The sequence below is a fragment of the Psittacula echo genome (genome assembly GCF_963264785.1).
Source record: "Psittacula echo genome assembly, chromosome: 4".
NCBI lineage: Eukaryota > Metazoa > Chordata > Aves > Psittaciformes > Psittacidae > Psittacula > Psittacula echo.
Window position 1 is genome coordinate 22,225,177 of NC_137738.1, and position 15,018 is coordinate 22,240,194.

Genomic DNA, 15,018 nt, shown 5'->3' on the forward strand with positions numbered 1-15,018 from the left:
GGTGATCTTTTTTGTTCCAGCCAAATGCATATTTGCATCATGTTCTACTATTTTTAATAGTCTGCTTTGATGTTCTCTCACTTTTTGGCTAGAAGGCTACTGATTTATTTCTGCTGAACTTATTCGGAAGCAGGGAGACAGGAATCACTACCACAGTGCACTAGTTATATATGCATTCTAATCTTTGTGTCTGTACAGTTACTGCAAACTAAGTTTTATGTAGTTGAGGTGTTCCTCTTATTACTGGGAGGGATGGTGACCTTGTTGAGTTGACATGCTTCTTGCAGTTACATTCTTCAGGGCAGGAAGTGCTGACTCCCAGTACCAGCATGTCTTTTCTTCTGTGCCTTTCTCTAAATCTAAGCAGATGAACGTTAGATTTCGTTGTAGTTCTTTGTTGATCCCTGTTCAAGTGTTAAGGGAGGAGAAGCTTGATGCCAGTGACAGAGACCTTTTGATTCAGCGGAGAGTTTTTTGGCAAATGCATTTCACTGATTGAAGGTGAAGACCAGCTTCACTGGAAAGTAGCCAGTGTTTTTCACGCGTCATAATCTGGCTGCTCTAGTTGCTGACTGGTGGTTAAGGATTCTTCAGGTGTCTGTCAGGCTGTTTACTGGCTGTACTTGAGCAATGGAATTATGTCAGCTTGTGTCATATTCTAGAGCAGCTGCTATAGCTGGCCACCAGCAAATGGCCTTTTGGAGTAAAATTCACTTTGTCTTATCTCTGAGTGTGTTCAGGAGTAGAGAGATCACAAGAACCTACCTCTTATAGTGGACATGATTTGAGCATGAGATACAAAAGCACGTAGTTCTGCCTTTATGACTAGGAATAGGTGTCTTTTATATATAATAATTTTCTATTTGAGGGAGATTTTTCACAGGCAACTAAATACTCTGCTGTGAGTTGATAAAGGTTAGGTGTCTGTTTTCCACTTTTATTTACTTCTATACAATTTCCCTCCTCATCTCTCTCACCAAAATACCTTTTCCTGTTTTCCATTTTTTTCTCCCTCTTAATTGCAATATTTCTTGAGAGCTTTCTTTCACCTATTTTAGAATTACTAATAGCACTTGGCACTCTGTTATAAGCAGGGTTTTATTTTTCTTTCAGCTGAACATGCTGTACTTCAGTTCTTTCACTAGTATCATGTATATAACATCTATCTATACAACAGTACACTAATTATATACTACTTCAGTTAGTGAGCAGAAATATTTTATTGTCTTCTGCTTATTGTTGGTAAATGCTTTTTATCTGCTGAGCGCTTTTTGTACACTTGTCTGTTCCTTATCCTCTATTAAATGTTTAGTCAAGAGAGGAAATAAACCATGTCAAGCAAACTAAAACAAACTAAAATTGCTTTATTTATTTTTTTATTCCTTTTTGTCTGTAATGCACATGCAGTTTAGAAGGGTTATGTGTGCAGTGCTTTGTGTGTTTACTGTTTCTGAAGCACAGTAAGCCAATTTCTTTTAAACAGTACAAATTAATTTTAAAATTCATTAAAATAACTTGGGGAGACACACACTCAAGAGTTATGCTGGATGGTTTTGAGGAAGCAGATACTAAACTGCAAACTTCCTTTTGCAGGCCCAGATTGCCTTTCTTCAAGGTGAAAGGAAAGGACAAGAAAATCTGAAGAAGGATCTAGTGCGAAGGATCAAAATGCTGGAATATGCGCTTAAACAGGAAAGGTATGCTGCTTTAGTGATGGGTACATGGTGAAGAGTTCTGAACACAGATACTTCTTTTGCCTTTGTACTTGACAAAAATAAGATGTGTTTCTTCTGTATATGTTCAGTTCTGAAGTTGATAAATCTTGTTATACTAAATAAACATTTTGATATAAATGTCTACATTATGGTAAAACCAATAGCTAGCACAGCATGGCTAAAAAAATATGCAAATAAAACCCTTGATTGATCAATGATGAATACTTTTTCCTTGGTAAAATTACACTTACTTGTACAGATCATACTCCAGAACTACAGTGTATTCTCTTTTTGTTCAAAGTACTAGCTTTGTTTAACAATCTCTTGATAACTGAAATCTTGAGTAACTGTCTTCAGTCTAGTGATTGCTAGTTTTTAATCTGGCTGCATTTTTAATCTTTTCAATAGACTTTACAGGAGTATCTTCTAGAGGCTATTGTTTGAGGGGTAAAAAAATGTTCATGTTTACTGGTTAATCAGATGTCTGTTTCTTTGTTCACGGGGATTTAAGAAGAAGTCCCCAGTCTACTTTACCATTTTATTCTTATGTATGCTTTCCTGTTGTTCTAAACTTTGAGATAAATGAACTGTATTGTTTACCATGTTTCCAGAATTCTTTCTGTTCAACTGATTTTTTTTTTTTTTTTGAACAAGTTTAATTTTAAAAAATTTTATCAGTAAAATGTCTTAAAATTTTTTGATGAAGCAGTATATTTACGGTACTACTGCAAAGCAGTCATTGCATACATACCATTTTCCTACCAGATAATTCGTACTTCTCTTTAATGGGATATTAGTAAATAAACCTTTTTTAAATAGTTTGTATTAGTGAAAATAAGATTAGAAATATACACATACACAAATGAGGAGTAGGATATTGCTGCTAGGTGACTTTAAAGGGGTACTAATAGTTTTATATCCCTGGATTGCATTTAGATTTGTTCATCTTACATGGGCTGCTTTGGGACATGAGATGTACCTTCCACTATCCAGTTTAGCTCTTGCCCGTAGCAACCAATTTATCTGCTAGCATGGAGTTGCAGCCAGGTTTCTTGGCCAGCAGTAGCCTCAGGGCTGCAGCATGCTTGCTTCACCTTTATGGACTTTTTAGAGGAATGCTTAAGGTAGAGAACCTTTTTGCCCATGCCTTGCTATGGTAGTGATTGTATATCAAACAGCACAGAAAGAAATGTAAGCCTTTGTATAGCTGTAAACAGCAGTCTCCATTATGTATACATTTGACACATAATTATGAAGATTGGAGTCAATTAAAAAAGACAGAGGCAATGAAGTATGTTCTTGCGCAGTTGAAAGATATGCTCTAAGGTGTGTAAATTCAGTAAGATTTAAGTATTTCAAAACTGGGGGAGCTATTCCTCATTACTTAGGGATATCTCTAGTGCTTCATGTTCATAACCCGCATAAATTTAGATACATTAGCAATGTATCTAAAATTATCAGACAATATCAATACATTTCTGTATGTTATCAGAAAAGCTTTGTAAGATTAAAAAAATATAAATAAAATACCAAACTTCTGTGAATTGTGAAATGGTCCCTCTGTTGAATTCAGTAGAATCTGTCTAAATTATGACATTTAAATCCTAATGCAGCAGTCACTGTCAGGATTAAGAAAAAATATTGTGGTTTCATATTAGCAGTTTTTACACAGTTTTACATACAGTGTATGGTATTATCTTTGGTTTCTGAGGTCAGTAGGCTACAGTCAGCTCATCTGATCCAGTTTGGCAGCTTCAGTATGGATGTGCAATAGTTTATAAAGTAAATGTGATTCTTGTGAATGGTGTGTGCTAGGGACAGCTATTTATGAGTTTGTGGTTTTGAACAGCATTATTATTCACCAGTTTCTGAAAAAAATTTTGTATTTCTGCTGGAAGTGTCTCTCAAATGTTCTAGCTTGATGCGTAAAAGAATGGCAACATAGTGAGCTTGTAAGCCCTGCTCCCTTTCCCAGTATTTTCTTCAATCAGTCATTGGCTGAGTCAGGCAATAGTCAATTGGAGTGCTGACTTTTTCCACTGGGATCTTGGAGCTGGAAAATGAAATCCTACAAGGTAGGAGGAGCTCTGGTCAAGTTAGGAGAATGTTGGTGTGGGTGGGAGGGGGCAGGGAAGCATTCCTGTGTTTCTTCATTTTTGCCCTGGCCTTGCAGCATACCAAATCTTTCTTAGCTAGATGAATTAAGTTATGAGTAATGGGACAGAGTATGAAATTTTGGCTCAGAGTAGTTCGTGTTCACAGTGCTCTCAGGAAACCACACACGAGAAATGAGTGACATTGGCTTTCTCAGATACATGTTTTTATGAGCTGCTGTTCTATATAATAGGTGTTCAGTATTTCTTTTATCAACCAAATGTTTTCAAAGTTTGCTATAAATAAAAAACTTTGGAAGCATTGCCATTGTTCTCAGTTTGTGGCACTTAATGTAATTATGTCTTGAGTAAGGTGGAACATGAGTTTTACTTATGGATTTACTTACTTTGAGGGTGATGAGACAGTGGAACAGGTTACCCAGAGAAGTTGTGGCTGCCCCATCCCTGGAAGTGTTCAAGGGCAGGTCATGCGGGGCCTTGAGCAACCTGGTCTAGTGGAAGGTGCCCCTGCCCACAGTGGGGGGTTTGGAACTAGATGATCTTTAAGGATTACCTTTTCCTTGTGTGTATAGGAAGCCCAATTTTTTCTGCTGAATAGTCTTAATACACTAAGTAGCAAAAAGCTTAGGAGGAGGTAGCTTAATAGTTAAGCAATATCACTTTCCAACAGCAGTTTTGATGTAGTTTTGCCAACATCCGGTAGACTGCAATGTGAAGCTGTTCACAGTTGAGGGTTACTTTTTATTACTTTATCAATGCTTTCTCCACCACCAGTAAATGGCATTGTTTCCTCTGGATTTTTTAGGAGCTAGCTGTAATGTAGTACTGCTTCTCTCAAGTACATGTCCTGTTTCATCTAGTCTAGCTCATTTCCTGTTTTAACGTATTTTGAACAAAGAACTGGACTCCTGAGCCATGTCTCTAGAAACCCTTGATTTAATTTTATGTTGTTTTCAGCACTGGTGTGTCTGATCACCGTAAGGCTGGCGCCTTCTTCCCTGGGCAGAATATCTCGCTGTGCTGTTCCTGGCAATCGTTCTTGTTTATGTCTCTTGGTTTGGCGGCAGCTCCTAGATCTTCTACGGATGTTTTGGCAGGCTCCCTCAGCACAGCTGGATCAGATGCTTCAGGTCTGGCGACAGATATTTCCAAGAAATAGTGGCCTTTTTTGATCAGGATCAAACTTGTTTCTGTGTGAAGTATTCAAAAAAGTTTCACTGCTCTTAGTTTTGGGAAACTTAGATGCATGAAAGCTTTAAACATTTTCCCAAGCAACTCTTGAAGTGTTATGGCAGCCATGTTGGATGTCTCCAAGCACTGTTTGTATAGAAGACACATAGTTTAAAGAAAATATTGCCAATCATAAAAGCAGAATTGTGTAATGAAGTGCAAAAGCCAAAGCAGTGGTAATTTTCATATTTATCTGAGTTAAGGGCATCTACCCAGTAATGAAGTTTCACCGCTCCAAAATAGCTTTCTTCCAAACAAATTGAGGGCTAGTTTTCTGATGAAAAATTACCTTCTATAAAGTTGTATATTTCAGCTGGTTATTCTAAAGTAATTTTTCAGTCCCTGCATACTATTAATGATATTTGGAAATTGAGGGCAAATGAGCTGAGTTGAACAAGTTTCAGATAATAAAGGCTCATCTTTTGTGATTTGTTTTCCTTCTTCTTCCCCTACTTCAAATCCTCTGTCCTTGTTTTTCACCAGATGATACAATGGTTGGAGAAGTCTTGATTTTTCTTAAACTTATTTACAGGAAAAATTACGTATGCTCTTTTTTGTGATAATAGTATCTCACTGCTGTGGTGTATGAGCTGGAGTTCAATGTGAAATGCAAAGGACCAGTTCAAAACTATTAATAAGTGGACTGTGTGATTTCTGAAAAAGCAGAGAAATTAAGCATGACAAGTGGTCAGGAGACACTGTTACTGTAGAAATAGATAAAATATAAACATGCTAATGGAATAAGATGTATTCAGAATTTGTATAGAAAAGAATTAGCTTCTTTTATGAGAAGTTATGTAGCCTTTGATTGCAGTATGCATAACTAAGTAGTCAAGACACTCTTTTCTAGTCTTGGAGTCTGACTTGTGTTGAGCCCTTTCTTTAGTGTGCTTTAGAAAGAAGATTGTTTGTCTTTCAAACCTGCAGCATTTCCAGCTGCACCGTAAGAAAGTTCTAATAATAAATCTCATAGAAGCTGGCTGAAGAAGGATGGAAAATACTTCCTTGATGGACTGCTAGCTGCTGTCTGTATTGATTTCCTTTTATTTTTTTTTCTTCTTTTAATATTGCTCTGAACTTCAGAAGCTGACTGTAGCTGAAGGTGAGTTCAGCAGGTCAGGTTCTCTGACATGGTATTCATGTTTCTGTTTCACATCTGACTGGTGTCTTGCTCAGATACCTGAATTTATACTTACTGATTCTTGTTGCAGGTTTGAGCTTGATATTGGCTTTTTTTTTTTTTTTTTTACCCTTCCCATCCAGAATTAAATGTTTATTATAATTAAAAGGCAGTTGGATTAGTAGGAAACAAGTACTGTCTATACCAAAGCATAATAGCTACCAAGCATTGCTTCCCTCAGCACCGTTTTGTCAGAAGTAATGAGTTTTCTTAATGAAATGGGAAAAGGCAAAAAAATCCCCCAGTAATGTAGTAAAAATGTCTGAGAAGCAATCAAGAGGTGCAGGTAATTTGAAAACATTACCTACAGTCATTCTTGATACAGTCATTTGAGCTTAGTGTGACTTGTCCTATACAATTATGAAGTGTCACACCCATTAATTTTTTAAAAAACCCATCTTAAGTCGAAGAGTTCCCTTGTGCGTAGTGGAGCTAATGAAGCCCATTTTCATGTTGGTGTATGTGGGGGTTTTTGATGGGTTTTGGTTTGCTCCTTTTTTTCTTTTTATCTTTTGTGGCCTGTATCTTGTTGCTTTATACCTAGCTCCATACATGTGCATTGGAGCTGTATATGTGTGTGTGCTTGTGTTGTCCCACTACAGACAGGCTGCATGCCCAGCATTGCCTGAATTCTTACCTGCTTTTTGTTCAGTGTAGGAGCTAATATGAATGCTGCTTTTCTATCCCTTTATGAATGTTTACAAAACTTTGTAGGGAATTAGTTTTTTCTGAGTGGTCTAAGTTTTCATGTTTGAGAGAAAACAATCATAGAGACAAAAGTTACAGTGAGTGCAAGAGAAGGGGGGAACAGATTGTGAAACTGATTAAGGCTCTCTTTACCTCTGTTTCTGTGTTATTGTGTTATAAGACTAATGAATTTTTAATAACTTACTTGTGCATTATAATGCTTTTGTAAGCATTCTTTTGTGTGTTTAAAAAGTCTATAGACAGTGACTCTGTAGGATGAAGCTTTTAAAATTAAAAAGCATTTTCATTTTTCTTCTAGCTATTCTTACTGCCATTGTATTGCATGGGATGCTGTCAGTGCTAGATTTGATGTAGAATAGCTCCAACCAATGCCTACTGCTGTTGGAAGGCACAGCATTTCAAAGAATAAAACTAATGTTTGCTTAATTGAGGTGACAATATGGAATATGAAGTAGATGGCATTGAACTGGAAAAAAAAAATTTCATAGTGATCGCTAAAAAAAAAAAGGGGTGGGGAGGGAAACAGAGTAGCGCCTGTCCACAGGGAGGAAACCTGTTGCAAGAACGTTTTGTAAAATCTGCAGTCCACTGATCCCTGTATTTCATCAGTATTCACTTTGCAATTATGTGCCAACCTTGGAAAAAATGATTAAGAAAAATTACGTATCTGAAGTCCTGCTGAAATTGCTTACTTTGTTTTGTTGCTAGCCTGGAAGAAAGGAGTGGCTTCTCAAGACAGGTGACATTTATATGTTCAGAGATACCCTTTACATGTACTAATAGTTTCTTTGTTTTATTTTTTTTTCTTTCAGGGCTAAATACCACAAATTAAAATATGGCACAGAATTGAATCAGGGAGATATGAAGCCACCGAACTATGATTCTGGTAAGAATTTATTAAGAATGAGCTCATTACTGGCGTAAAAGCTTGAGTGTGGTTTGTGTAAATGCTGAAGTGACAGCGTTAATAAAATTTGCTGGTGGGAATAGAGATAATTAATAAAGACTCTATTTTATCCGTGTAAAATTAAAAATATATGCTAATGCTCTGAAAGAGTCTTATTAATAAATGAGTTTAGATTAAAAAAACCCCTCAAAACCCAAACCAACAAACTGCTACTTGGGAGAATAATTTTTTCTCTTCCTTAGTAATGCATATGGGTGTTTCGGAATGGGGAAATACTGGATTTTTAGCTATAGAATCCTTTTGTCTTTGAATAATTCTTCTAAACAAGAAGTTAATGTCAAAGGATGTGGAATGTATAGCACACAATATTTTCAATTGCTTGAATGGTATTCCAGGCGAAAAGTAAAGGAAGTGCATATTAGACATGAGAGTTTGAGAGTGGGGATTTGCTTACAAAATTCCAGTGATAGTTGGAAATGCTTTCAACTAACTGAAGTGCCATGCTGTGAGAGGACAGTTTTACACCTTGGTCCCTGGAAAGCTGATTGGTTTTTCTGGAGGTTACATCTCCTTAGAGGTTGCTTCTCCTACTTCACACAAATAGTTTTAAGCACTTAACTTGAGGAATTAAGAATTAAAATTACTTCCTTTTATCCCTCTCTCTATGTCCCTATCCTTCCCTCAGGGAAAAAAAAAAGAAAAAGGAGTAGAGAGATCAGCTTATAGGTCAAGGCCTTGAAAAGAAAAGTAATAGGTGACGATTTTTGTATCTCAGTCTCCTGATGCTCCTACTACAGCAACAAAACTAGAACCACCTGTACATAAAGGAAGAATATAGAAAGTCTGCAGACCTCAGCTCTGTCACTTGGTTTGTGAAAGGGATGGTCTTGTTTACTCTTATGGTTAATTCTTACCTTATTGGATTCAGAAGGTCATTAAAATGCAAATAAAAAAATCCAACCCTATGCTAACTGATGGAACTTTACACTAGGCTTTTCTTGTCCAAGATGGAAGGAGGTTTTAAGAAATTTTATTTCACATTATCAAGGTTATTTCCTTAACTGAAGTAATAGTTTAAATTGGTGTTACTAAGTGGAAGACTCTGGTCTGTATCTTGACCACTAGAAAACTTTGTCCTGGTCATACCAAGATCCTAGACATCCTTGGGTGTTGTAATTTTTCAGGATGCAGCTGTAGCATGTTGCTCCAGTTTCCAGCTGAGGAATGTAGTGCAATGGATGACTTGCCCAAAAGAGCCATAGCCAGTGCTTCAAAGCGGACATTAGTGGAATTAGGTGTGTTAAAAATCCATTATCCTGATGTATCCCATTGGTATCCCATTGCATTCTGTATATGTTGCTGTTAGAAATGTACAATTCTGTATCAAATCTGGACTGATTAAAGTTACACACTTAAAACAGAAGATCTGTTAATGCTCCTTTTAGAGTTGCCTTTGGTAGATACTTACTTGTATGTTTGTGTCTAACCTCTCCACCACCCAAACCCTTCTGTTTTTCCTGCCCAGTCAGGAAAAAAAGTGGAACTATTTCTAGTAGTTCTTCCAAATGGGTCCTTGTTGTTTGTTTTCTTTGTGATCTCTTGGGGAGATCTGACTTGATCAGTAGTACAGTTTAGAAGAGAGTTCAATCTCTTGATAAAGGTATGCCTTTTTTTTTTTTTTTTTTTTAAACTGCTTCTGGTATCTTCTGTTGTTATTTGCTCATAATACAAATACCTTCTCATCTGTAAACTGCTACTGCTAGCAGTGGTCAGTTTTGAGGACACTAAATGAAAGAGAGTTCTTGCTTGTATATATACTTAATTGTGCCTTTGGAAGAAGGGGTTTTGCTTTCAAAAGGAAATTTCAGGCAGATTTACCTCAGTCTATAACAATTAAATCATGACTGAGCTTTGGTAGTTGTCCATTGGGTCTAGCTGTGTTCAGTTGTCATCAGCAAATCACGGCACAATTGATTATTTCCTATGGCTGCTGTTAAACGAATTTTGTCAGTTTGAAACAAATTAAATTCATACGGCTCTCCTTGCATGTGAATTCTGATTAGTCTTTGATCTTTGGGTGGGTGGTGTTTTTTTTGTGTGTTTGGTGTTAGTACAGTTGTACAAAGGTAAATGACTTCCCAGTAAGGACAGTAGCTTTCCCACATCACATACAAAGTTACTCATAGGATTATACTACAGGTTTTTCTGGTTCTTAATCTTTGTTTACATAAGAAGATTGTTCATCATTCAGTGTTTGGACCACAAGGGTTTCAAGTTGCGTAGACGCTTTCATAGGTAATAAACCAAGATCTTTTATCTTGGGAAGTATATACTTATGTGTTTCCTGGAGGAGAGGAAAAACCCCAACCATCATGTAGTATGAAGCTATATACAGAATAAATATGTAGCTGTTGGTTGCCAGCATTCAGATAGGTTTCTCACCAGAACAACCACATAATTTTTTTGTGGATTCTCCTGGAGTATTACTGTTTGGATACAAATATATGGTTGTGGAAAACGTGGTGAAAATTTTTCAACAGTTTTTCAGGATAAAAATTAAGCAAACAACCACTGTTGTATTTTTTTCCACGACCACAAAGCTTATTAATACAAATATGGGCAAATTTAAAGCGAGTAGGTAGGTTGGTTTTATGTTAACCTGTCAAATGTTAAGGAAATCAGTAGGACAGTGAGTTGTAAATGGATATAATGATGCAGTTGCATTTGATATTGTGAGCCGTTAAAGATGTTTGTATTCAAACTGAAATTATGAGCAGCAGTTATATTGGAAGGTTAATGCAAAAATGGAACTCCAGATTGTCTATGTGATTATGTGCCCTTGTAGAGAAAGGAGTAAGATGGGACTTTTGGATGTGAGGCAGAAGGGAAGCAACTGATGAATAGTGGAACTCTCACTTGCACAGTAGGATGTACCTGACAATCTTTATGTGTACATAGTACCATAATTATGTGCTATATGCATTTTTTGTCTCTTGATTGGTTGATTATTGGTACTTTGAATCTTTTATTTTGTTATTAAACCATTCATAACCATTTTAGTAAAAATCACTTTTGGCTTTTCAAGTGGATGGGCATCCTTTTAAGAAGTAGGACAAGGAAAAAAATGTTCATAATAAAATAATCTTTTCCAGATGAAGGGAATGAGACAGAGATTCAGCCACAACAGAACAGTCAGCTAATATGGAAACAAGGACGACAGCTGCTAAGACAGTAAGTGTTGAAAAAGTGACTCGGATAACAAATGCAAGGGAAAGAATCTGGTAATGAAATGTGACGAAGGTGGTATTTGACTTTTTTTCTCTCAGATTTTCTTTCAAGAAAGGTTAGTGTGTGTGATGAGGTTCATTCAGCTTCTGCCTACTTTTCCTAGGTTTTGAAAATTTTAATATTTCAGAACTTCAGAGAAGCCTTGCCAAATCACAAACACTTGATCTCCTTTGCTTTTCCTTTACACAGTACAATAAAACAATCTGCTTGAGTGAACAATGGGTCATGACACTTTGCAATAAACCACCCAGCACAAATAATTCTTTAAGAGCAGTGTAAAATACAGCCTGGTGTTGGAGAGGAATAATTTTTATTTTGGCCTGCTTCAGGTTCAGAAAAGAAGATTTGATTAGAAGTTTTCTAACTCTCAGTTCATCTCAATGAAGCAAATGTCCGTTAACCTAAATTAGTTTTTGAATTGTGGTCATAATGAGTCAATTTCCAAGATATTTGGTCAATTTGCAAGATATTTGGTCACATTTTTATGTGGATTTTTTGCCTGGGTTATAACCTGTGGTTTAAATTGATAAGATTCCTTGAAGACTTCTCATCAGAATATCTCGAACTGTTTTTTCATGGATTTGCCTCATCCCCTATGCTTATAGTTAGATTCTAAGGTCTTCTAATCATCTAGGAAAGCTTTTGCTTTTTTTTTTTTTTTTTTTTTTTGTGTGTGTGTGTGTGGTATAGAGGGTTAAATGAGAGGGAGGTGAGACAGTAAGGACAGTCTGGAGCTTATATTAAAGGACCTTTTCCCAAGGAATTATGCAGAAGTTGAATTTGTCTGTTGGATGGCTTGTACATGCTTTTCTTTTTCAAGAGCCCAAATTTTTGCATGTATGTTGAAATACAAATAAATAAAACTATTAATGTTTAAATATTTTATTAATATAAAATATTATCTAAATATACTGAACTTGACTTTGATCAGTTATTTTGAAGACAAGTCATTCCTTCTCAGCACAATTAATAAGTGATACAGTAATGAATACAGCATGCATACTGCTGACGGATTTTGTTTTGCATAGGTGGCTTGTTTGATTTTTATATTGCCAACAGTCAGTATTTCTCTCCTAATGTGGTTATGTAGAGGATATTGTTAAATAATTGGAGGAGAATGTTCTTGCAGGAAAAGTGCATGTCCTTGATCTGTAACAGCTGTTATTGTAAAATAGCATTTCCCCTCTTTCAAGTCCTTTGGAATATCGAGCATTTAATCAATCCAGTGCTCCTGAGAAGGCAGTGCTATTAGCTCTGTATTCTAGAGGAAAGGAGAAAGGACAGAGACCTCTTTCCAGGATTCCAGCCCTTACATGCACAACAGTATTTTGCAGATCCATTGCAGAATATGGAAAAGGCAAGACAAAAGATTTTATCAAACGCAGTATGTATAAATAACAACTTTTAGTAGTAGTTACAGCTAAAGCATTTGTTGATTCCCTCTGTTTTCTAGGCTTTTAATAATGCTTACATAAGGAATGTATCTGATACTTCTTGTCAGGCTTCATGTGTAGTTTCCATGTGTTGAATAAAATGGCCATGTTGTACATGCAACTGTGATGATTTTTATAAGCCAGTTGTAAATATTTTAATAGAAAGTGCTTTTCCACCCATTTTAGTAAATGAATGAATAACGTATTGTATAACCTCTGACTGCTAGGCTCTTTGATTATTTTTGTGGTTTTTTTTTTTTTTTCTCAGTGACTGTAGAGGCTGGTACTGCAAGAGGCGATCCCTCTGCAGCTGGTACAGGATGATTTATAAGCATGTTTCATTAGCACAGCACCATACTTCGCTTAGCAGAAGGGTTGAAGATGAGTTTAGGGAGAAGTTTTCATTTACTGTTTTGAATAAGAGATGTGCGTGGAAGATTAGCATGAGTTCTGTTCCTACAGATACCTACAAGAAGTGGGCTACACCGACACGATATTGGATGTGAAATCAAAACGAGTACGAGCTTTATTGGGCCTCTCAAGTGATGCTTCAGAGAAGGATAACAGAAATCAAGAGCCTATGGTAAATGGAACAGAGGGCCAGATTAAAGAAAACACAATGATTGGGTAAGCATCAAGATGATATTGTTATGTTTCTGCATAAATGACTTAATGGTGCAGAACAAATTTTTTTTCCTGAGAAGATTTCAGGATTTTTTAACTTAGTTGGAGATTAGAGCAATTCTAGCTAATTTTATTACATTAAGCAATAAGCATGGAAATAACTCTGGATTCACAGCTTAAAAGCACCATAAGTTGGTTTTGGCTTTTCTTTTTCAGTTGGATGGCAACACAAAGTCAAATCAAGCCTCTTTTGAGATATGATTGCTAAGTGCTTAAATGTCAGCGTTGTTTCAGGTTAATCACATATTTTCATTGCTGCAGACTTTATCAATTACAGGCTTTGCTCTCCTGGTCTGTGACATCATAAATTATATGAGTTACAGGATTTTCCTGAGCGGGTCTGAAAAAGTCGCATGTTACATTCTGATTCCTGTATTTTTGATTTTCCACTGATGCATATACACATGTAAATATGACCAAAAGGTAAGGTACTCATTTTGGTCTTTTAGTATTTCTAATACTATGACAAGTTAGTCAAGGAGAGTAAAAACTTGTTATGCATACTTTTGCTTGTAAGTAATATTGAAAACATAAGAGGCTTTTTTCCATTTTATTCGCATTTTCATGCAGATTTAAAAAAAAAAAAAAGAGTAAGTTAAATCTGAAACTGAACTGTACAGGCTTCAGGAAAACAGTCTGTTCTTGTTTCAGGTACTGCAAAACTTGGAAAATAATGAAAATGGACTGTTTATCTCAACAGTACATGAGGTAGCTGTTCCCAGTAGTTTGGACTGCATCAGCAAGCACAGCTTTCCTCAAAGATTCTCCCTCTTTTCCCTCGTTTTCTTTTTTCCTTTTCCATACTGATGTGGCGAAATTCAAGACCTCTATTTTCTAAAGTCTGATGCTGTTATATGACACATTCTGACTTTTAAAAACCATTTGTAAAATTTCGTTATACCCAGCAGATAGCTGCAGCAACTTCAGGCCAACAAGTTACATAAGGGCAGAAGTTCATTGTTATGTAATTAAATTCAGTGCTGTGAGGTGGAAAATTTGAACACCTGCAAGCTACTAAAATACATTGTGCCCCTACGTAACTGACAAGCCATGTCATTTATGTACAGCAGCTTTAGAAGAACAAGGAATGCTTGTATATTACAGGAACGATTTTAGTTTGATTTCTGGTGAAGGGGTCACTTCTTCTCAGGGGACAGTGGGTAAATAAAGCTTTTACACTTTAAAGTTTATTGAAATGTCTTCAGTTTTGACATGAGTATATTTATAAGGTGGTTATATGATAGATTAAATGGTTGGACCACAGTTTTGGATGCATTTGCATTTCTTCTCTATCTATTTGCTTTCTGGGTAGATCTGAGATTTAACACTCTAGTCTATCCTATGGCTGAGGATATTCACTGGTGGAGAAAAGCGGCTTCTCTTCTATTGTGGCTCTGCAAGCTTGTCAGCTGCAAGGTTGGTCAGGCTGCATGCTTAGAGAAACTCTTTTCATCTCACTTGTGATGCATAAGATGACAGACAGTGTTAGAAAGCTATGGGGAACATTTTGATACGTGTTGTGTGAAGAGTGACTCCAGGGTTTTACAGTGGAAGAATTTTCCAGGGATCTCATTCACTTGTGAAGATTGATGTGACTATGGTGATTTTGAGTTTGTGGATATCTGCTGAGATCTCCCTCACCGAGAGAAAAAAGTAGGGATTTTACTGAAATTCCTTGGTCAGCCTCTGTACTAGCTTTCAAGACTGTGATTCTTCTGGCTGTTTCAAGTACACTTTCAGACCACTTCTTTCAGTTTTC

General features: G+C 36.4%; 1 protein-coding gene across 3 annotated transcripts in view; it reads left to right on the top strand.

The window, feature by feature from the left end:
- The window catches only part of STRN (striatin), a 71,758-nt gene that overhangs the window by 11,600 nt on the left and 45,140 nt on the right, over positions 1-15,018 (top strand). For all 3 annotated transcript variants that reach the window (XM_080614718.1, XM_080614719.1, XM_080614720.1), the window contains exons 2-5: positions 1,594-1,697; positions 7,760-7,833; positions 11,007-11,085; positions 13,038-13,202. In XM_080614718.1, coding sequence (XP_080470844.1) covers positions 1,594-1,697; positions 7,760-7,833; positions 11,007-11,085; positions 13,038-13,202 — 422 coding nt within the window. The remainder of the gene's footprint in view (positions 1-1,593; positions 1,698-7,759; positions 7,834-11,006; positions 11,086-13,037; positions 13,203-15,018) is intronic.